Genomic DNA, 23,491 nt, shown 5'->3' on the forward strand with positions numbered 1-23,491 from the left:
TCCGCCCAAGTGTCAAAGGCCTGCTTGGCTAGGGACCACTCTTGTCGGTTAGCGGGAGAGTCCGCGGACAACAGCTGTCGTTGAGCCAGGCGGAGACGTTCACTGGCCTGAAGGTAGCTTTTGGATGCGTTTTTCCGATATGCCGAGGCGTATGATATAATTTTGCCACGCAGAAAAGCCTTGCCCGCCTCCCAAAACAAATTGGGTTGAGAGGTGTGCAGGGCATTTGCCTCCGAGTACTCCGCCCAAGCCCCAGCTAGGTAGGTCTGAAAGTCCGCATCGTTGCTCAAATACCCCGGGAATCTCCACAAACTAGTATCCGCCTGCTTGCCGGGGGGGTCTAAGATCAAGGATACAGGGGCATGGTCAGAAATTACAATTTCATGGATCTCTGGGTCCTCAATTCTCCTCAGGGCATTGGCCGAGACAAAGAAATAGTCTATCCTAGTAAACACATTGTGAGGGTGCGAATAAAAGGTATATTCCCTGTCAGCAGGGTGTTGTAGTCGCCACACATCTGTGAGGTGGAGGGATTCTACTAACAGAGCTAGAGGACTAGAGGTGGACACATCAGAATTATTTGTTCTAGGTTTGGACCGAGACTTATCCAGTAGGGGGTCCATAAGGGAGTTAAAATCACCGCCTATGACGTGTGGGACCTGAGGGTAGGTAAGCAAGTGAGAGGACAGTTCTTTATAAAAGGACTGGTCCGGGGTGTTGGGAGCATAAACATTTGTCAGTAGTATTTCGCTGTCATTGATCTTCATATGCGCTGAGACAAATCTACCGCTAGTGTCGGTGGAGAGGGAAATGATATTACAGGAAAGACGCTTGTGAATCAGGATCAGGACTCCGGCCTTCCTGCCCAGAGCCGCCGATCCCACCACCGTGCCCACCCACAGCTTTTTCATCCGGAAAAAGTCCTCTGAGGACAAATGGGACTCCTGTAGTAATGCTATGTCTGCTTTGAGCCTCTTGAGATGTCTCAATACCTTCATCCTTTTAATTGGGGACCGTAAGCCCCTGACATTCCATGACAAAATCCTCATGGAGGGTCTGTTAGATGATGGTATGAAGCATGACAATACATCCGCTTATAGATGTAGACGGCAGGAATGGGTGCGTATACTACCAAATATGTTATGGACATGCGTCTAACACTCATTGAACACAGATACCCCAGGGGAGCTGATTCCAACCGTGGAACCGAGGAGGCTGAAGGGGAAATGGGGGGGACAGACATGGGTAAAGAGAACAGGGGGAGAACAAAGAAATGCAGAAAGGCATCTGGAAAAAAATACATCATGGACTTCACTTTTTTCCGAATGCTGTAACTGTGTAAGGCGACAAGTCCCTTGGTACGGACGTCAGCAGGTCTGTGAACAAAACCAACCCAAATCACCTCTATATTAAAGAAAAAGAGGGAAAATAAATAGAGGGGGGTAAGGAACCCTGAACCCCTATTCTCAATAATCGAGGGGAGCGCCCGGGTCCTCCACAGTGACAGCATATAACAGTATTATAACTCATCAGCCGTAACAGGAAAGTTTATAGGATTATAACCTAAGTGTATAGCACAGAAAAAAACTAAACAAAACAATGCAGAGAAAAAAACGGGTCAGAGGTATCTACCTCCAATGCCCGCAACTTTCCAGTGGCAACCTGAAATATGCAACAGCAACGTGGATGAGAAGATACATTACGTGTCCACAGGGTCTCCTAGGAGGAGGTAATAATTACTAGTGGCGGTCCATGGCGAGTCAGCGATGTGGAAGAAATCGCCCTCCGCTAACTGCCTCAGAATATTTTTGCCGTTTGGGAGATTCTTTTCGCGGGGTCCTTGGGATCAGGGAGCGCTGGGCTGAGGACGACTTGTTGTGCATGGGGTCAGACCCATCCGTACGGAGTGATCTTATAAAGCCTTCCGCCTCCGAGGGGTCCTGGAATGACAGTTGTTCACCTGAAGGTGCCCGTAGCCTAAGGATAGCTGGGTATGCCAACGTGAATTTGATCTGGGATTGGTGCAGTTGTGAGCATACTGCCTGGAAAGCCTTTCGTCTCTTGGCCACCTCAACGGAGTAGTCCGCGAAAATCAGGACTTTTATACCGTCAATCTGGAAAGATTTGGATTGCCTGAATTTCTGGAGGATCGCCGATTTATCTGCGTAGTTCAGGTACTTGGCTATGATCGGGCGCGGGGAGGAACGTTCTGAAGAGTGTAACCCCATACGGTGGGCGCGTTCGACCACGCAGATTCCTTTCAGTCCCAGAGCCTCCGGAATCCTCTTGGAGCACAGGTCAGGGATCGCAGAGGGTGGCACAGTCTCTGGTATCCCAATAAAGCGGAGGTTACTCCTTCGCGCTCTGTTTTCCAAATCGTCCACTTTTTGGAGCAAGAATTGGTTTGTCTTTTCCTGTGCCTGCTCAAATCCATGAGAGCTGTATATTTCCTCCTCCACACTTGCCACACGCTGTTCCACTTCTTGCAGCCTGTGTGTATGTTCGGTGAGCTGCTTTTTAAAGTCCTGCATGCCCGCCGCCACTGCCGTTTGCACAGCCGCTGTTATGGTGGGGGACAGTAGTGTCACCACAGTCTGCGCTATACGATCCGACTGGGGGTCACCCAGGGTGGGCACCGTGGGAGCCGCAGAAGCAGCCGTGTCCATGCGGGAGACGTCCGCCTCATCCGCAGTGAAGGCCGAGACCGGGGCCTCGATTTGCGGCGGACCCGGCGGATTGCGCGGGCCGCCTTTCTCCAGAAATTTATCCATGCCGGGTATTGGATGGCACCGGGGGATCGCCCGGGGGTGTACGGAGCTGTGGGGGGCCCGAGGGAAGTGGGTTAGCCGGTATTTAAGCCGTTTTATCGTCCGATCGCGGGAGCCGGCGTGGATGGCGACTACTACATTCGGCGCCGGAACCGGAAGTCTCATATAGGTGTTAAAGGAGGGTCCCACATCCCTGTTCTACTGAAAAATTATCTTTTTCTTTTTTTCATGGTTCTGGACATGCTACAGAGCTGAAACTTCACATGTACACCTTTTAGACCCCCAGATACTAAATCCAAAGTCAAAATCAAAAAATCTTTCTTTTTTTTTTTTTCAATAATTGGCTTTTTTATCAAAAATGACAATTTTTAAGAACTTTTTTTGTGTGATTAATAGTTAATGGGGCATGACCCAGAACCCTAGGCACTTTTTAGGGGCATTTATTGGGTTTTAGGGCTTAAAAATGGTGTTTTTTGATTACCGAAGTTCGGGTCCCATTGATTTCAATGGGGTTCTGAAATCCGGGCCGAACTTTCGGGAAGTTCGGATGTTCTGGCCGAATCGAACTTTTCAAAAGTTCGATCATCCTTAGTGATAAGAAGCTGGAATGTAATAAGATGTCTTAAAGTGTAACTCCACTTACGTGGAATTCTGCACTAAGATACAAGTCAGATTTTTGGCATCCCCTGCAACAAAAATTTCATTTTTGGTGAGATACTCCCAAAGGGAAATCACGTCTTAAGGGATGCAGGCCCAGCAGTTTTCCTGATTAAAGCTTTGCAGGTGCAGCAGCTGGTTAATAATTATGAAACCACTCTCATCAAGCTCACTGAGCACATAAACAATGACAAACACACAGGGATTTTATTAGAACAACAAAAGGAAGGAATTTGCAACAAAGTTTGTCAAAATCCTTGCAATGTACAGAGATCACCCAGAGGGGAATGCTTTTTTTCTCAAAAAAAGTGGAATTACTCTTTAACCACTTGCCGACCGCACGCCGCAGATGTACGGCGGCAGTCTGGCACTCCCAGGCAAAGTCCCGTACATGTACGGCGCTCGCCTGGGAGGAGCTAGGGGGCAATCGCGCGACGCCGGAAGCGTGCTTCCGCCCCCCCCACTCGTCAGCGGGGAAGCTAGTGCGTGTGACAGGCGGCTCCGATGGCCGCCGGCCACTCGCAATCTCCCGCCGCTGACAGAGAAGGACGGGCGGCTGATGTAACACAGCTGTCCGTTCTTCTTCTTGAAGTGATCGCAGATGTCATGTGATCCTGCTATATAGGCTCACAGGTCTCTGTGATGACTTCACAAGCCACGCCCCCCCACAGTTGGAATCACGCCCCTAGGGTTACATGTAAGCCCTTGATCACCCATACTGTTAACCCCTTCCCTGCCCGTGTCATTTTTACAGTAACTGTGCATATTTTTTTAGCACTGATTACTGCAGTAATGTCACTGGTCCCCCCCCCCAAAAGTGTCAAAAATGTCAGTTAGGGGTCCTATCTGTCCGTAGTGTCGCAGTCCCGCAAAAAATCGCAGATCGCCGCCATTACTAGTAAAAAAAAAAAACAATAAAAATGACATAAATCTTTCCCGTAGTTAGTAAACCAATCAAAATATGCTTATTGCGATTTTTTTTTTTACCAAAAATATGTAGCAGAAAACAAATTGGCCTAAAATGTTAAAAAATTTTGATTTTTACATTTTTTTGAGAATTTCATATAAAAGAATTTGGAAAATATTGTTATTTTTTCAAAATTGTTGCCCTTTTTTTGTTGATAGTGCAAAAAATAAAAATCGCATTGGTGATCAAATACCACCAAAAGAAAGCTCTATTTGTGGGAAAAAAAGGACGTCAATTTCGTTTGGTTACAGTGTCGCACGACCGCGCAATTGTCCATTAAATTCACGCAGTGCCGAATCACAAAATAGGGCCTGGTCATTGAGCAGCCAAATCCTCCGGTCTGAAAGTGGTTAATGTAGATTTATGTTTTTTTTTCACAGAACCTGAAGAAGCTGGGCTTCTGAACCCGCAAAATGTGTTGTATATATGCTGTCGCCCCCTTCCCAACTCTACCAGCATGCAAGACTAAAAGAAATACTCTCTGTACAATAGACAATATGCGTAATATACTGAGTGTGGATGAGGATAGCAAACAGTGAAATAAATATTTTATCTATTATAAAATGTATTGTTTTGTTATATTGTACGGGTCATTTGTGGCCAGAATGTCATGCACGTTATGGATCTAATGATCACTCTTTTAAATCAATATAGATAAAAACAAAAGACATTTTAATAATAATGGATATTTTATAAAGTCCCCTTTAAAGTCCCATTCTTTAATCTTCAATTCTCTGTATTACTAGGAATGATGGTGGCCTTATGCTTAGGCTTATTTAATGTATTCATTTTTTTTTTTTACACAGTGAAGATTCTACACTATTGAATAAACTAGAACCCAAAGTGTTCACAGCTCTTTTTATTCCTGCTCCGCCATCTTGGATTTGGGAGCCGGCCATCACTTCTTAGTCACTAACACCCAGCCCCACCCTTGATGCACATGTGTGATATCCACTGTCCTGAAGCCTCCTGGGACATGAGATGTGTATCCCAGTAGGCTGGCAATTTGCTGAAAATATTTTTGCAAATGTGTAATAGGGAGGGTTAGAATGGTGGCCAATGTTAACTGTGAGCGAGGGTCCACTTTAAAACGTATTTAAAGCCATAAAAAAGCCCAAACTCTGATTTTAGTTTTAGACAGAGTAGTGATGGTTTAGAACCCCCATATATTGTTGTCTATATTTACATTAAATAGATTCATCCTATTTATCATTTTAATCATTGTTACAGTTATATTTGTAAAGGGAAATTCTAATTATTGGGTTGTCACCAGAACAGCAATAAAACGTTTTGCCTTTAGATATAATTTAATGTTATTTGATTATTTATTTTTTTTTGTAAATAATGTTTTATTATTAATGCAGGTGGTTTATTAGGTTAGCATTGTATCGATCCACTTAAAAACATTATATTTCTAAGTATTGTATAGGAGTTCAGCCCCAGGCTCAGCAATAGCTCATAGATGCTTCCATATTATTTTGCTGCTGAACACTCTAAAAATGTTTTCAGGCACCTTTATCATGTATAGAATTTTTTTTAAATTGCAGTAATATTATGTTTATGTTCTGGCATGTTATTAGGTTTTGTGATTAGGTTGGTGAGGTCTTAAGTAGATCTAATGTGGTCCCTTGCAGAAATATTTTTCCCACTATAGACCTCTGTATAATTTGGGTTTGACATGGCCCTCCGAGTCTTCAGAGATTACATTGTTCATAATTTATAATTACAAATCTAAACAGGTTGCCACTGGCAGCTCTAGAAAATGTTTATTTTAGGCTGGAGTTCCTCTTTAACGTATGGCCAGAGTCACTGACTGACGTAGGATTCCTCCTCAGATAGCAGAGATGAGCTTTAGTATCAGAGTGCCCATTATTTCACCAGAAATAAAATAATACAGTAGTTACATCTCAGGCCTATTGCTTATTCTACCCAATAAGTATTTTTGTGATTTACTGACCTAATAAAATCTTATATCGTAAAAGAAAAATAAATGCCCCTGTCAGTGCATTGAGTCTGAAGCGAATGCATTCTACACAGCCTGATCTGTATTTCAGCGCGGTGCTGGAGTCTCGCAATGCTTTTCCCAAACTTGTTCCGTGTTCAGAATTCATAAGGGGACACAATAATTGAAGTTTCATCATTTCCAGAAGACATTTGGGGATATTCTCTGATGCAAATGAGTTCTAAGATAACAAATTACTCAAATGATTTCTGGAAAGTGACATTTACAAACCGTGAGACTCGGGAGATTTGGGTTTGATCAACGGTTCCTATTTAGTAAAAGAATGTAGAACAAGCAGCATTAATTTTAATGGCTGTCCGCATACATTTTAAAAGTAGGCCTATAATGCAGAAATGAATAGCCGATTGTTAACAAACTTCTTTAAATAAAACAAATTAAATTACCATTTTTTAGGATCCTGGCCGGAAAGTATCATCTAATTGCAGGTTGGCAGTGGTATGTGGTCTACTGTTGTAATTGGCCTGAACTTTCAGGCCTCTGGAGAGGCCACAAGACAAAGAACTATATGGCTTGCCATTTAGTGGGTTCTACATAGGAATATAAATAAAACTTGCCACTGCCATGTTTAGTACCACAACTCCAAAGCCCTGAAAAAAATCTGGGGGAAGGGGGGTTGGGTGTGTCTAACTCTGCCCAACTGTGACCATTTATAGAAGCCTGAGGAGCATTCCTAGATGCCCATCAAGGAGAAGCTCAGCAAGCATGATGGTAAATGGGCTATTAACACGTGATGGAAAATTTACACAGACATGGATTTAGCTGAGTTTGTAGAATATACTGTACATACACAGGGTCCGCTCACTCGCCAACCCCCCCCCTCCCCTTTCCTGATCTGCAAGGCTATGTGCTCAGATAAGGATCAGGTATGTATTTTGGGGGAGACCCTAAGAGTGCTTTTTTTTTTTTTTTTTTTTAAATACCCGACTGTCGAAAATTGCAACCACGGGTCAATTTAAATGTGATTTGACAATTTTTTTTTTCTTTAGACATTTTTGTTGCAGCATGTTCTATACATGCTACAGATGTGCCATTTTGCAGGCACACTAAGGGGAACCCCCAGGCACTATATTTAAAGGAATTTTTCATTTTTATGGTTTCACTTTAAGAGGGGATTTCACGCTTTTTGTTTACATTTTGGCATGGTGTTCCCCTAAAATCCATACCAAACTTGAAGGGCCTGGTATGGATTAGGGAGCCCCAGCATTGTTTTGTTTACATTTCAGCTGTCAATGGGGTAGCCCGCTGACAGCTGATGACTCATCGTTTGTTAGGGATGCGGTGGCTAGCTTCCCGGCCCGCTGCTTAACAACCAGCTATTCTTCACACAGAGTTTGAATCGGTCGATCATTTTCAACCAATCTGAATGCTAATCGTTCTAAAAATTTGGAATTCGTTACATAACGAATAACCAAAACAAATTTTAACAGGTTTCAAACAAAATTGACTATTAGAGCAGCCCCCATCAGGTGCCCACAACAGATACTAATCAGTGCCCATCACAGATGCCAAACAGTGCCCATCACAGACGCAAATCAGTGCCCATCAGTAATGCCTGTCAATGCCTCCTCATCAGTGCTACCCATCAGTGCCACCTATCAGTACCCATTAGTACTGCATAATAGTGCCTCCTCATCAGTGCCACCTTATCAGTGCCACCTCATCAATGCCCATCAGTGCCACCTCCTCAATGTCAATCAGTGCCACCTCATCAATGCCCATCAGTGAATGAGAAAACATACTTGATTACAAAATTTTATAACAGAAACAAAGAAAACCTTTTTTTTTTTTCAAAAATGTTGGTCTTTAATTTGTTGAGCAAAAAAAAAACACAGAGGTGATCAAATACCACCAAAATAAAGCTCTATTTGTGGGGGAAAAGAATGTTAAAAAATGTAATATGGGTACAGTGTTGCCTGACCGCACAATTGTCAAAGTCTGACAGTGCTGAAATCTGAAAATTGGCCTGGGAAGGAAGGGGGTGAAAGTGCCCTGTATTGAAGTGGGTAAGGCCAAAAACGGTTGTATACCCCACTTGGTGATTTTTACCCACAGGTAAGCCTATAATAGGGTGTACCTGTAGATAAAATGAATATCTTCTAAACCTGCACGGTTTAGGAGATATTCATCCTGCATACAGCTGCTGACATTAGCGGTGCATGTGCTCTGATGGTCCGGTGAATCTTGCCGGAATTTCAGAGCTCCTTGCCAGAACAGAGGGCTTCTGCACGCATGCGCGGGAGTGATGTAATCACGGCTCTGGCCACTCCCAGCGCGGGAGCCCACAAACCCAGAAGAAGCATTTGGTGAACATGTCAGCCCCTTCAGCGGTGACGGGGCGCTGCTGTGGGGGCTTCGTTCTAAGGTAAATATTTTATTATATTATTGCATTGCAGGGTTTTGTTTCTTTGTTGTTTTTTTCAGTGATCTCTTTTACATGCATAGGGGTTGATTTACTGAAGGGTAATAGACTGTGTATTTTGCAAGTGCAGTTGCACTCATTTCCCCTAGTAAATGGAATGTGGTAAAGCTTCACTTTGTAAATAATATGCAATCAGGATAAGGAAAATTAAAAAAATAAATAAAATAAAAATTCTTGTAAATTATTGGATCTTTAGCAGAGCTTCACCCCATTTACTAAGCTCTGGGGAAATTAGTTCAACTGTACTTGCAAAGTGCACAGTCTACTTGCCTTTAAAACAATTCAGCCCATTGTATTAACTGTTGTACAAGTTTGTTCAATATTCTTTGGGTTGGATGAAAAATTCTACAGTCTGTGCCCAGCCTAATGAACCAGCAAAATCCGAACCAATAATCATTCCTTGTACTGACAGTTTTTATGTTACCTGGATCTGGCTTTCCAGTTTTGTACTGTTTTGAGTTGAAAAATCTGAAAAGAAATGTTTAAAAGGTTTATTAGTTTTTTCTTGTTTATTTTTTTAATGGTAGCAGCTTGTGAAATCCTAAAATCTTTCTTTTTCACAGGGTTTCAAATAAACATGCATGCTAATATAGCCTTGGCATGCATGCTTATGTGAACAAAGAAAAGAGGAATGGGTGCTGACTGATACCTTTAATTTTAGGTTATCTGGGTGAAAAGACAAATCCACACAAGTTTCATTTTTTAAATTGTATTTTCACCTTCTGATTCTGCTATTAACACCCTTACTGTAATAGGGTGACCACAACACTCAATGTACTGTTTTTATTATAGTGGTGTTGTCACCTTAGAACAGGGAGTGTTTTAGGACTGTAGAACACTGCTCCCGGTTTCACTTTTCCATAACAAATGGGGGGGGGGGGGGTTCTGTAGTTTATAGAGAGAACCAAGAGCAATGCTAACTAATAACAGTCAGCAGAGGCAGAGTACAAACACAAGTTACAAGATCACTAAATATCTGGCAATTAAAAAGCATTTTTGCACTTATCAAACAAATATGACAAAATGCATACAATGGTAAATTTAACAGACCAAAGTGATGCAAAGTTCCCTTTTACACGGATATACATTAGCTGGGTTGGCAGGTCTGTACTTGTAAGCTTGGCAGGGTCTTCACCTAGGTAGGAAGGATTGGGTGTGCAGCTGTAGTGGGGTCTGGGTATAGATTGGGGGTCAAAGGATAGAGTAGGGGGAGTTGAGTGGTTTGGAGCTCTGGCCTGACCCCTTGTGGGAGAGTTAGGGCCTCGTAGACTGGCTCATTTGGGAACTGGGTGGTGGGCTACAAGGCAGGTCAGCTGACTTGGCAGTAGTGGGTTCCTTGGGGAGACCAGGTGCCTTCAACCCACAACCTTGTTTTTTTTGTCTGGGCGTAAACCCCAATGGTTGAGACCTTCAACCACTGCAATCAGGAGGGCCCCTTGTAAATAAATGAAGGTGTGTTTTCTAACATTGGACCAAGTAATGTAGAGTCAGAGCAGAGGAACCCAGGTTTTGGATTCTCCACCTCTAGAAACATTGTGCAATAGGCCCCGACATGGGTTTAACAACCTAGTTGTTGGATTATGCCCCCCCCACATATGACTTCCCCTAATATCTATGGGCAACCTTTAAAGCTGAACTCCAGCGAGCCATACAGTATAAAGGGGCTATTCCATCTTCTTTGTATAAATGTCTTTATGGGTGGATGTCAGTCCGGAGGAGTAGGTTTTCTTAGAGTGCATTTACATGCAAACTACCATATACACCCACCGGCCACTTTATTCAGTACACCTCGTTAGTACCGGGTTGGATTCCCTTTTGCCTTCAGAACTGCCTTCATTCTTTGTGGCATAGATTCAACAAGGTGTTGGAACATTCCTCAGATATTTTGGTCCATATTGACATGATAGCATCACGCAGTTGCTGCAGATTTGTCGGTTGCACATCCATGATGCCAATCTCCTATTCCACCACATCCCAAAGGTTCGCTATTGGATTGAGATCTGGTGACTGTGGAGTTTAAACAATGCTTAATTGGTACTAAGGGGCACAAAGTTCGGCAAGAAAATATCCCCCACACCATTACACCACCAGCCTGAACCGTTGAAACAAGGCAGGATGGATCCATGCTTTCATGTTGTTTATGCCACATTCTGACCCTACCATTTAATTGTTGCAGCTGAAATCGAGATGCAGACAAGGCAACATTTTTCCAATCTTCTATTGCCCAATTTTGGTGAGCCTATGTGAATTGTAGCCTGGTGTGGTCTTCTGCTGCTTTAAGATTTAATGTGTTGCGCATTCAGAAATGGTATTCTGCATACCTTGGTTGTAACGAGCGGTTATTTGAATTAATGTTGCTTTTCTATTATTTTGAACCAGTCTGCCTATTCTCCTCTGACATCAACAGGGCATTTTCCTCCACACAACTGCAGCTCGCTGGATATTTTCTCTTCTTTGGACCATTCTCTGTAAACTCTAAAGACCAGCCCATCTGGCACCAACAACCATGCTACATTCAAACATTTTACTCCTGTCGTTGTCAATGGTTATATGCCTTAATTCTGAATTATTGGTGAGTGTATAATGTTTTATTCTAACTCATGTATAAAACATTACACTTCTGCACCTCTCTGCAGACTTGTGATATTGTACTGCAATATTGTATCATGTATTCATTTTTTGTTATTTATGTTTAGAACCATTAAAGAGGTCACCCTCATTACTGGTCCCCGAAGAAGCCCACCATGTCGGCGAAACATGTCGGACCTTGGTGACCCCATTACTGTATCTCTTGGCTCAGATTTTTTTATGTATTAAGTTTGCATATTGTCTACGTTTTTGATTCCACTTTGCATCCATGATTTTAAATGATTGATCATTTTGATAATAAAACTATACCTTTTTAACTGCTTTGTCTATATTTATCTATTTTTTGCCATAGAGATCACTGCCTTTAAAGTCCTATGTTTGGTGGTTCTATCACTGTATGCTTCCCCTTTAGGGGCTAATTTGGGGATTGATACAGATGAGGAACACCCTTTCATATTTCCTTTTCCTATATTTGATTAGGGATGTGGCAGTGATCAATGGCTGAAGGTGAACCAGTGTCTGCATTTTATTATGCCCCGTACACACGTGCAGATTATCTGAAGACTTTTGTCTGCAGACTTACCAAAACCATATAATATGAGGTCAAACCTAAACACTTTCAAATTTGTATGCAATCCGGCATGCCCTTGCACTACATAGAAAAGGTAAATCTGAAGGAAAAAGTCTTCAGATAATCTGCACGTGTGTACGGGGCATAACTTTACAATCATGCTACATTCAAAGACATTTAAATCATCTTTCTTTCTCCATTCTGATTCTTGGTTTGAAATTCAGCAAGTCATCTTCACCACGTCTAGATGCCTAAATACATTGAGTTGGTTCCATCTGATTGGCTGATTAGCAATTTGTCTCACCAGGCAATTGAACAAGTGTACCTAATCAAGTGGCCGGTGGGTGTATAATGCCCACATGTGATGCTGAGCCTCCAGCATTAAAAGAACTGTAATCATAGGAAAGAAAACGAGAAAGGGCTAGATGATGCTGGATGTCCAGTAAACCAGGAAAAAGGCAGGCTATATCTGATGTACTGCAGCTTTATGGCACACTACAAGAAGAGTAAGAAATTTCAGTACAGGAGTCCAGCTTAAAAAGAAGAGGGTTACCCAACTGCCTGTAAGTTGATGCCTCACTCCTGTTGAGAAGTTATGTGTTTTTTTTTTCTCTATAACTAAAATAGATTAAAATGTAAAAGGAGAGGGGAAAACCCAAGCTATGTCCCTAGCCTAGAATTTCATGACAGCTGATGTGAAAAATAATATACAAAGGGGTTATCTAAAATTTCTGTAAAGATGAGGGTACTTGTACATATAAATTTAGGAAGAACTAAGGACTTAAAAATCACACAGCAAAAATGTACGCAGTGTTCAAATAAAATTAAAAAATTGCGTATTTCACTGCGCTTGAGGTTCCTAAAGTCGCTTATAGTTTCATAAATCTCAGTGCTGCTACTTAAATATTAAATAATCCAAACTTTGTGACATTAATATTGGTGTGATAACCAATAATCATTTCCACAGAAGCGCAACAGTATCGCAATTGTGCTACTGTGGAATTGATTATTGGTTGACACACTAATATTAATGTCACAAAGTTTGAAAAAGTAGACACACATTTGCCTTGCAATGCTTGAATTGGACAGTAGGTGGCGAACTTACTCATCAATAACTGGAGCAAGCTGCTTTCCAAGGTCTTCACAGTAAAACCACCTCTCAAATAAAACCTCTGTGGAGTTGCCGACGTAATACCTTTTGGAATAAAATAAAAAGAAGTTGTTTTTTGCAGAATATTGTTTTAGTCTTCATATATAATAATATCTATTTATCTCAAATATATATTTATCTATCTCTGCTGTAGTCAGTGGAGAAGCAATCTGTTTTGTCGGTCTGGTCTTCCCTAAATCTGGTGGTTGATTACTCCAGCCTGATTTTGGAAAAAGCTTCCAGAAAATAGAGTAAGAGGGTCAACCACTGAGTTATAACTATTTATCAGACCTCAGCCAATCCCTGGAAAGGGGCGTACAGAAGATGGCTGGGGTGATTATAAATGTTTGGGAGGTCTGTTCAGAGCATTCTTCTCCTGGAGCTGCTGCTCCTGGGACGAAGCCCGTGTACCTGGGAGCTGATGTTGAGCCTCAGCCTGTGCTTGTCTAAGGGCCCGAGGAAATCTGGATTAAATGATACTTCCTGGAGGACATCACCTGTGGAGGCTGACTTAAGGGAGATCCTTGCATCATGGGGGAACGTTGCATAGAATCTGGTAGGAACAGTTATCCCTGAGCATTGTGAGCAGGATCACTGCTAAAGACTCTTAATGTGCATATGCTTGGGGTAAGAAATGCCAGAGATTGCTGTAAAGACTGGGACTGGTTGCATTTAGCCTCAGCTTAGCTGGTCATTCCCTTACTCCCAGTAAATGCTGCTATAAGAGGATTCTGTCTGAAGTTGTTCTGTTAATGTCTTTGTTTTAGAGTATCCTTAAGGCTGGGTTTACACTTATGTGGTCTGCCGCATCGCATGTCATTTGTACAGGAATTGCATCGGAATCCTGTGCAAACATGCCAATTCAGTGTGGTGCGAATAGAGCCATACGTTATGTACGTTATGTATGGCTCAATTCGCACTGGATCCGTCCTAAACATGCAGGACCCTTTTTTGTCCACACTGGAATCAGACTGCATGGGTGTCTTCAGACCCATGTGATCCGATCCATCTGATTTCACAGTTTGCACTGCATTCTGCAAACTCATTTGGGCGTATCGTTTACTTTATATTGGCACCTGCACCGGTTCGCAGGGCACAGTGTAAACTGCCTGCAATTCTGAACCGGAAAAGCACAGGAATCGCTGCGGTTCCCGCACCGCGTGTCAACCAGGCCTCATCCCGTATCCCTCCCTTATTCATATTTTTGCAATCAACCAACTAAAAAGACATCCTCTAGACTCCTTGCGCCCAACCTGAAGCCCAGGTTGGTCCTTTGATATTTGATGTTTGGCCCTCGGATCTCAGCAGTCTGTAGTGGGAACATTGATTAGGGTAATACCATTGATCTCTACTATCCTCATGTAATATGTTCCCAGTTTGGTATTGTCTTCTGCAGCACATCCCCAGCCAAAACTGTAGCATGTCTACACTCTGACCCTCAATTTCTCTATTAGGTCTGCAGTTTCTGACAGTCCTCTCAAACATTACATATGGCGCTTTTCCACTGCATGGAACCGAACGGTTCGGCTCACTTTTGTGCTTTTCCACTGCTGGTACCGCATGGTATGGTGTAGGAACGGTTCGGTATGGTATGGTACGGCGGCGCTTTTCCACTGCATGGAACCGAATGGTACGGCTCTCAAAAACAGTACCACCTCTATTGTGGTTCCAAGAGGTACCATACCCGGTACCATATCCCACAATCCTTTGCATGCAGTCACTACTAGCCACTGATTGGTCAGAGAATCGTTGTTATCCCACCCACTTAACTTTAGTTACTATTTTAGTGGAAAAGCAAACCATACCGTACCGTACCGTACCGTTCCAACACCGTACCATGCGGTACCAGCAGTGGAAAAGCAAACCGGGCCAAGCAGGGCCGAGTAGAGTCGAGCCGGTACTTGCAGTGGAAAAGTGCCAATATATTGGATAATATTTGTGGCCCTTTGGTGGTGTCTGAGGCCAAATTTGTGGCATAAAGTAAAGTTTGAACTCATAAGTTGGCAACCACTACTTAACACTTAGACTGGGAACTGTTCCTGGGTCAGTCTGAACTAGTAAGGGAGATCCTAGTTATATTCAGTGGCCTCTCTGGGAGGGAGAGCTAGATGTGTAATCTTTGTGCTTCAATGTAGCAATCACCCATCCATCCAGTAACTTCTGTGTACAGCCTTCTGACCTTTGCAAGATCTGTAGCCATTATTAACAGCCAACAGCTGTTGTACCAGAAAGATGCTTATCATAAAGTAAAGTACACTTGCCATGTGATAATGCAAGGTCAATAAGGTCAATGTAAGTTTAGAAGGAAGCCACTGCCACCAATATGAGAAAACAGCAATGTCTTTAACCTAAAGTTACCAGTATGTGATAATGGCACTCTCAGCCTTACCCTGAACAAAGATTTTCCAGCCCACAGGACAGTCTAAGAGTCAGCAAATTGAGAATGATGGTCACTGGAGCCAATTCACTTCGCACTTATAGCTATATACACACACAAAATAACTGCCACCAAAGGAAACACACATGGATCATGTTCTCTGCTATAACAATTGTGACTTCTAAGAAAAGACTGTAATACCTACTGCCACACCAGACAGGGTTTTCACAGAGGTTGATAATATAGTAGTGCTCTTCAAATAGAGAGGAAATATTTATACTCTGGTTTAGTGCATTAGAGATAAGGATTAAAGATTTTAAAATATCATATTTTTAACCACTTCCGGACCACCCGCCACAGTTATACACCGCTATTTTGACGTTAAATACAGGGGTTATGGAGCAGTGTCAAGGACTTTTGAGCTAACCAGAGTGTCAGAAGTCAGTCTTCAGTACAGTACAAGCAAGTCAGTGATTTAAAGCGCCAGCAAGTGTTGGTCGGCATCCAGCCAGCGTCAAGTCAACGCTGAAAGGCAATTTTTCTCAAGTGTCCCAATTTGTACCTAGTTGAGCCAGAGGAGTATACCAATCATTCCCTTCTCCTATCCCTTTATCAAATAAACAAAACAAACCAAAGATGCCGGACTGTTCTTTTACTCAGATCTCACACTTGGGAAATCAGTTATAAATGTGCTGTTGGTGTTATTGGTGACCATGGCAGACCCACGTCAGGCCCTATGCCTGGAAATATTGCTACACTATCATCAGGAAAGTGGGGCAAATAAATAAATAAATGGGGAGGTCAGCTGGAGTTCCTCTTTTTTACATAGTTACATAGTAGGTGAGGTTGAATAAAGACAACAGTCCATCCAGTTCAACCTGTGTAGGTGTGTGTGGCTGTAATCATCTCACATAGCCCTTAATGTCCTGATCCTTGAGATGTAAGTCTAAGAGTCTTTTGAAAGCCACCATACTACCCGCAGAAACCACCTCTTGTGGTAGACAATTCCACAATCTTGTAGCCCTAACAGTAAAGAACCCTCCTCGTTGCCTGAGGTTAAAACGCTTCTCCTCTAATCGCATTGTATGTCCTCGAGTCCTCATGCAATTCCTTCGAATGAACAGCTTTTCTAAGCTGAGATCCCCATTAAGATATTTATAAATTGCTATCATGTCCCCCCTCAAATGTCTCTTCTCCAGGGAGAATAAATCGAGCGATTGCAGCCGCTCTTCATAGTTAAGGTCCTCCAACCCCCTAATCAGTTTAGTTGCCCTTCTCTGGACTCTCTCCAGCTCCAACACATCCCTCCTGAGGACTGGCGACCAGAACTGGACAGAATACTCCAGAATACTACCAGAGTTTTATAAAGTGGAAGGATTATAGTCTTATCTCTGGAATACATCCCTTTCTTTATGAATGCTAATAATCTGCTGGCTTTGGCAGCTGCCGCTTGACATTGCATGCTGTTGCCTAATCGATCATCAACCAAGACTCCCAGATCTTTCTCCATTTTTGATTCCTCTAAGGGTTCCACTCCTAACGTGTATTGTGTTTTTATGTTTTTAGTCCCCAAGTGCAAAACCTTACACTTCTCCACATTAAACCTCATTTGCCATGTCGTTGCCCATTCCGTTATTTTGTCCAGGTCATTCTGTAGGATATCTGCTTCATGCTGTGCAGTTATTGCCCTGGCCAATTTTGTGTCATCTGCAAAAACTGATAACGAACGACTGATCCAGTCCTCAATGCTGTTTATGAATAAATTGAACAAGGTTGGTCCCAGGACTGAGCCCTGGGGCACCCCGCTTACTACCTCAGACCAGCCTGAGTATGCGCTGTTTATTACCACCCTTTGGACACGGCCTTTTAGCCAGTTACGTATCCAAGAGCAAACCCTGCTGTTGATACCTGCAGACCTTATTTTATAAATTAAGCGCTTGTGGGGAACTGTATCAAACGCCTTAGCGAAATCCAGGTACACCACATCCACTGGTCTGCCCCTATCTAGCTCACAGCTCACCTCCTTGTAGAATGCTAAGAGATTGGTTTGACAAAAAAGCCCATTTGTAAACCCGTGCTGATTACTGCTGATGATGTTGTTGTCTTTAGCATACTCTACGATATAGTCCCTTATCATCCCCTCCAGAAGTTTACATATTATTGATGTCAAACTGACAGGCCTATAATCTCCCGGGATATGCCTCTGGCCCTTTTTGAATATCGGAATCACGTTAGCCTTCCTCCAATCCCCTGGTACATCTCCTGTCCTAATACTGTCAGCAAAGATCAGGAGCAGTGGTCTAGATATAACCTTACTGAGTTCCTTGAGTACTCTCGGATGTACACCATCCGGGCCTGGTGATTTGTTTGTGTTAAGTTTATCCAGCCTTTCCCTGATTTCATTCTCTGTTAGCCATAGTGGCAAGTCCTGTGTATTACTACTAACCATACCGTCATGGTCAGTGTACCCCTCCTTTTCCTGTGTAAAGACTGACGAGAAAAAAGCATTCAGCACGGTTGCTTTTTCAGTGTCCTCTGTGACCATCCCCCCATCATCGTTAATTATGTGTGCAATATGCTCTGCCTTAGTTTTTTTGCTGTTGATATATTTAAAGAATTTCTTTGGGTTTTTTTTTACTATCCTCCGCTATTTGTCTCTCAAAGTTGATTTTAGCCATCTTGATTTCTTGTTTACTTTTCTTATTTGCCTCCTTGTATTGCTCGAAAGCCGATACTGTGCCCTCTGATTTATATTTCTTGAAGGCCAATTTTTTTCCCCTAATAAGTTTTTTAATGCTACGGTTTAGCCAGCCAGGTTTGGCTTTGTCTCTTCTAAATGTATTTCCCATAGGAATGCACTGCAAGATGCATTTGCTTAATATGTTCCTAAAGCATTCCCATTTTTCCTCTGTGGTCAGTGATCCCAGGGTTTGGTCCCAGTTTACCCTTTCCATCAATGAGTACAATTTTGGAAAGTTTGCCCTTCTGAAGTTTAGGGTTCTTATGTTCCCCACTTGCCTTGTTATATTGTTATTTATACTAAATTTGATGATCCTGTGATCGCTAGAGCCCAGGTTGTCCTGGACTCCTACCTCCGAGAATATGTCTGGGTCATTAGGGATCAATAGATCCAGGACTGCGTTAACATAGAAACATAGAAACATAGAATGTGTCGGCAGATAAGAACCATTTGGCCCATCTAGTCTGCCCAATATATCTGAATCCTATGAATAGTCCCTGGCCCTATCTTATATGAAGGATAGCCTTATGCCTATCCCATGCATGCTTAAACTCCTTCACTGTATTTGCAGCTACCACTTCTGCAGGAAGGTTATTCCATGCATCCACTACTCTCTCAGTAAAGTAATACTTCCTCATATTACTTTTAAACCTTTGCCCCTCTAATTTAAAACTGTGTCCTCTTGTGGTAGTTTTTCTTCTTTTAAATATGCTCTCCTCCTTTACCGAGTTGATTCCCTTTATGTATTTAAAAGTTTCTATCATATCCCCTCTGTCTCTTCTTTCTTCCAAGCTATACATGTTAAGGTCCTTTAACCTTTCCTGGTAAGTTTTTTCCTGCAATGCATGGACTAGCTTAGTAGCTCTTCTCTGAACTCTCTCTAGAGTATCTATATCCTTCTGGAGATATGGCCTCCAGTACTGAGCACAATACTCCAAGTGAGGTCTCACCAGTGTTCTGTACAGCGGCATAAGCACTTCTCTCTCTCTACTGCTTATACCTCTCCCTATACATCCAAGCATTCTGCTGGCATTTCGTGCTGCTCTATTACATTGTCCTCCCACCTTTAAGTCTTCTGAAATAATTACTCCTAAATCCCTTTCCTCAGATACTGAGGTCAGGACTGCATTTTCTCTGGTAGGGTAATCCACCAACTGTAACATGTAGTTGTCCTGTAAGGATTCCGTGAATAGACGGGCTTTCTGTGAGTGTGTAATCCCCTCATCCCAGTCAATGTCGGGATAATTGAAGTCCCCCAATATGATGACTGATCCCAATCTTGCCACTTTACCCATTATTGCTAAAAATTCCAGCTCTACCTCCTCCCCTTGGTTAGGTGGCCTATAGCAAACCCCCACAACTACTTTTCCCTTTTCTCCTTCCCTATGGAGTTCAACCCACACAGATTCTAAATCCATGCTCATCCCATCCGTAATGTCACTCCTTTCTATCACCTTTATATTGTTCTTGACATAGAGACATACCCCTCCCCCTCTTTTTCCTACCCTGTCCTTCTGGTACACCAAATACCCTTGGATATTGGCCAGCCAGTCATGCGAGGGGTCGAACCAAGTCTCTGTTATTCCCACAAGGTCTATGTCATCCTCATGTACTAACATTTCCAATTCATCCATTTTATTAGCTAGGCTCCTGGCATTAGCATATACCCCTCTTTAAGATAGGGCTTTTTTAAGTCAGGGGATTCAGACCTTTTATGGCATGTCAATAAGCCTCTGTGATTAGGCTGTTGGCTTGGCAGATGTCAGATTAATGGATGTAAATACTCAGGCCCAAAAAAATAAAATGATTTGCAAAAGCCATTAAAATGGTAATCTGGTTTTCAGGGTTATGATAGCCATCCAGAGTTTACAACAAATAGGTTTACAGACCTGCTTAACCACACTTCGACAAACCACTGCCCTGCCTAGCTGTCTCAATGGAATTTATGATCCTGCTAGGATTTACACTTTTCTCCTAAGAAAGTTTAAAGGAATTTATTATAACCTGCTTGTGTCAAAAGCTGAGCTATTCAATCTTCAAACTTGATTGGTAATTATGAATTTTGAATATGATATTCCCATTCCCCACTCAGTTTAAGGGGTTCCTCACACCTCATTATCCTCACAAACTAAGCATCAATTATATTTTCTGATGTTAAGTGCATGTATACTAAGTAATGTGTAAGTGTAAGGCTCTCTATACACAACAAGATGTCTGTCGTTCAGTCCTGCAGGTTGAATGAGAGAAAACCAACAGATTCCTCTGTTCATGCTTAACAACATGGATGGAGGGATCACCCGTCAGCCACATCACACAAGTCCTAAGAGCAGCTCCAATCAGAAAACTGCTTGTACAGACTTTGTCCCACTTTTACCCAATGGCTCCCTAAAGCTCTCACACAAACTGGGAGCATGCTTATTCAAGGAAAGGCATAGAAACTTTAAACCGTGAGAACAGGGTATGCAGTGTGCTAGGTGCTTGTGTGTTGAAGCACAATAGGAGGACTTTCCTTCAGCCTAAGGATGTAGGCAATGATTATGCCAGTTGGTTGAGCTGGTGCTAAATGGAGGTTATCGATCGATTTGGGTTTTTTAAATATTTTTTTTACTACAGAGCAAATTATGTCTTACCGTAGGCCATCTGTTTCGGTTTCTAACCTCCTCCTCTCAAGCACAAGACCCACGGTGTTTGAGAATCTTTGCGGAGAGTGCGGAATTCGAGCAGGAAGCAGAAACATCTGTGTAGACAGAATGTTATTGTGGAATGGACTGGAGACAATGCATGCAAATACAACATTATCTTCTTGCTCTAAGCCGTAGTTAAGCCTCACACATGACAATTACTTTATTCTCTAATCAAACTCACCAATACATAAATAACCCACAAAGGCAGAATGGCTCACAGATGTCCTTGGGAAAGCCAAGTCATATAGACGTTTCAGTATCAGCTTGGTCTCTGCTTGTGTTTTGTTGCTATTACAATTATCCCTGTAGAAATACAGCGTGTGTGGAATTCAGTTTACCTATAGGTCATCTAGGTTATCTAAGGTTTAGCTTTTTTCCACATTTACTGTATGTTATAAGCTTATCCTTTTTGTTGCCAGTGACATTTTTGCACACATTAAAATGCACATTTTAGGTCTGACGATTAGTTAAAACCCCGAATTGGTAATTACAGTTTTTTATTGTCATGCGATATTAGCACATGTTTACCAAACCCATATTCTTAGTAAAAAATCAACTAAGCCTAACAATATATAATCATTTTTTTTAAATAAAATATAATGAATCAGGTTGTGTTGAGTAAATAGATATCAAACATGTCAAGCTTTAAAATTATGCATGCCTGTGAAACAGCAACATACTAACGTACCCAAAACTGTCCATAAGCAATGCTTTAAAAGCCTTCGGCCGTAAGTTTCTTCTAATCTAGACTTAGCATTGTTAGAGCTGGCAAAACCCTCCCTTAGACAGAACACTCAACCCCAGCAGCAGTAAGACAGAGCATTTTTCAGAACGGCCACCTCCGCTTTAAATTCCCTTACCATGCAGCATCAGTCATTGGTGTGAACAGTTGCACTTCTAATGAGAACCCAGGTACGTGCCTGCTCTTCTTCTTCCTTTTTTTTTTTGTTGTTAATAATGCTTTTTCTTCTTTTTGACATTTGGTTTTCTATGATATTTTAACCACTTGCCGACCACTGCACGACTATTTACTGCGGCGGTCAGCCTCGTACAGGCAAAGTGACGTAGGACTACGTCACTAGCCTGTGAGCCTCTAGGGGGCGAGCGCGCGCCCCGCCGGAGGCGCACTCCCGCCCCCGCTCGTTCCCTAAGAAGTCCGCGTGTGTGACCGGCGGACACGATGTCCGCCGGCCACTCGCGATCTCCACGTGGAGAGGGAGAAAGCCAGGCGGCTGATGTAAACAAAGCCGCCTGTCATTCTCCCTGAAGTAAGAACAGAGATCATACGATCCTGCTATGTAGGATCGTATGTCTCTGTGCTTACATCACTAGCCACACCCCTTTACAGTTAGAAGCACACCTCTACGGACACACTTAACCCCTGCATCACCAATAAAGTTAACCCCTTCCCTGCCAGTGTCATTTTTACAGTAACAGTGCATATTTATAGCACTGATTACTGTAGTAATGTCACTGGTAACCCCAAAAGTGTCAAAAATCTCAGTCAAGGGTCCGATCTGTCCGCTGCAATGTCGCAGTCCCGCAAAAAAAATCGCAGATCACCGCCATTACTCGTTAAAAAAAAAACACTAAAAATGACATAAATCTTTCCCTTAGTTAGTAAACGCAATAACTTTTGCGCAAACCAATCAAAATGCGCTTATTGTGATTTTTTTTACCAAACATATGTAGCAGAAAACAAATTGGCCTGAAATGTTAAAACATTTTGATTTTTACATTTTTTTGGGGGGGGGATTTCATATAAAAAAAAATGTGAAAAATATTATTTTTTCAAAATTGTCGCTCTTTTTTTGCTTATAGCGCAAAAAGTAAAAATTGCACAGGTGATCAAATGCCACCAAAAGAAAGCTCTATTTGTGGGAAAAATAGGACGTCAATTTCATTTGGGTACAGCGTCGCATGACCGTGCAATTGTCCGTTAAAGTCACGCAGTGCTGAATCGCAAAATAGGGCCTGGTCAGGAAGGGGGTAAAATCTTCCGGGGCTTAAGTGGTTAAGTGCACTAGACTGACATACTGGCCTAATGTACTGCTACTGTAAGTAAGGTCTCCTCTTATGTGGATGGCACCAATTTCCTTTTTCCGCACTTAGACATGCTTCGGTGTGGCCTTTGTAGTGGCGACCTGTTGGGGGGGGGGGTTTGATGGAGGCTCCAAGGCCCCCCTCCCCCAGCATCCGAGCCAGTGGGGCTACTCGTTTGTCAACCTCAACCTAGCACTCTAAATTTCTTTGTAGGCCTAGATTGGTTTTCGGGCCTACCTGCCAGAACCCCTAAATGATTTGATCAGTATGTCTGCCCTGTGGACTGTACCAAGCTCCCTACAGGGTTAGCTTTAACGTTATGTTGTTGTATATATTGCACTCTTGCATACTATACAGTACATGTCTTTATGACCTTATATCTCTGCACTTCGGAAATGTTCAATGTGACATGTTATCTTGTCTTAAATAAAGATTATATGTATAAAAAAAAAAGTCTTCCTTTTATCAGTTTAGAGGTAAAGTGGTTGTAAAGGCAGAACGTC

The 23,491-nt window shown here is 42.5% G+C and overlaps 1 protein-coding gene across 1 annotated transcript in view; it reads right to left on the reverse strand.

Moving 5' to 3' along the window:
* The window catches only part of HAAO (3-hydroxyanthranilate 3,4-dioxygenase), a 93,928-nt gene that overhangs the window by 30,038 nt on the left and 40,399 nt on the right, over window positions 1-23,491 (reverse strand). Inside the window, exons 4-6 of the mRNA XM_082252414.1 lie at window positions 20,892-20,998; window positions 13,100-13,189; window positions 9,259-9,302 (exon numbers count right to left, since the gene is read on the reverse strand). Of these exons, the coding sequence (XP_082108540.1) occupies window positions 9,259-9,302; window positions 13,100-13,189; window positions 20,892-20,998 (241 nt within the window). The remainder of the gene's footprint in view (window positions 1-9,258; window positions 9,303-13,099; window positions 13,190-20,891; window positions 20,999-23,491) is intronic.

This window comes from Pelophylax lessonae (genome assembly GCF_965119305.1).
Source record: "Pelophylax lessonae genome assembly, chromosome: 3".
Classification (NCBI taxonomy): Eukaryota; Metazoa; Chordata; class Amphibia; order Anura; family Ranidae; genus Pelophylax; species Pelophylax lessonae.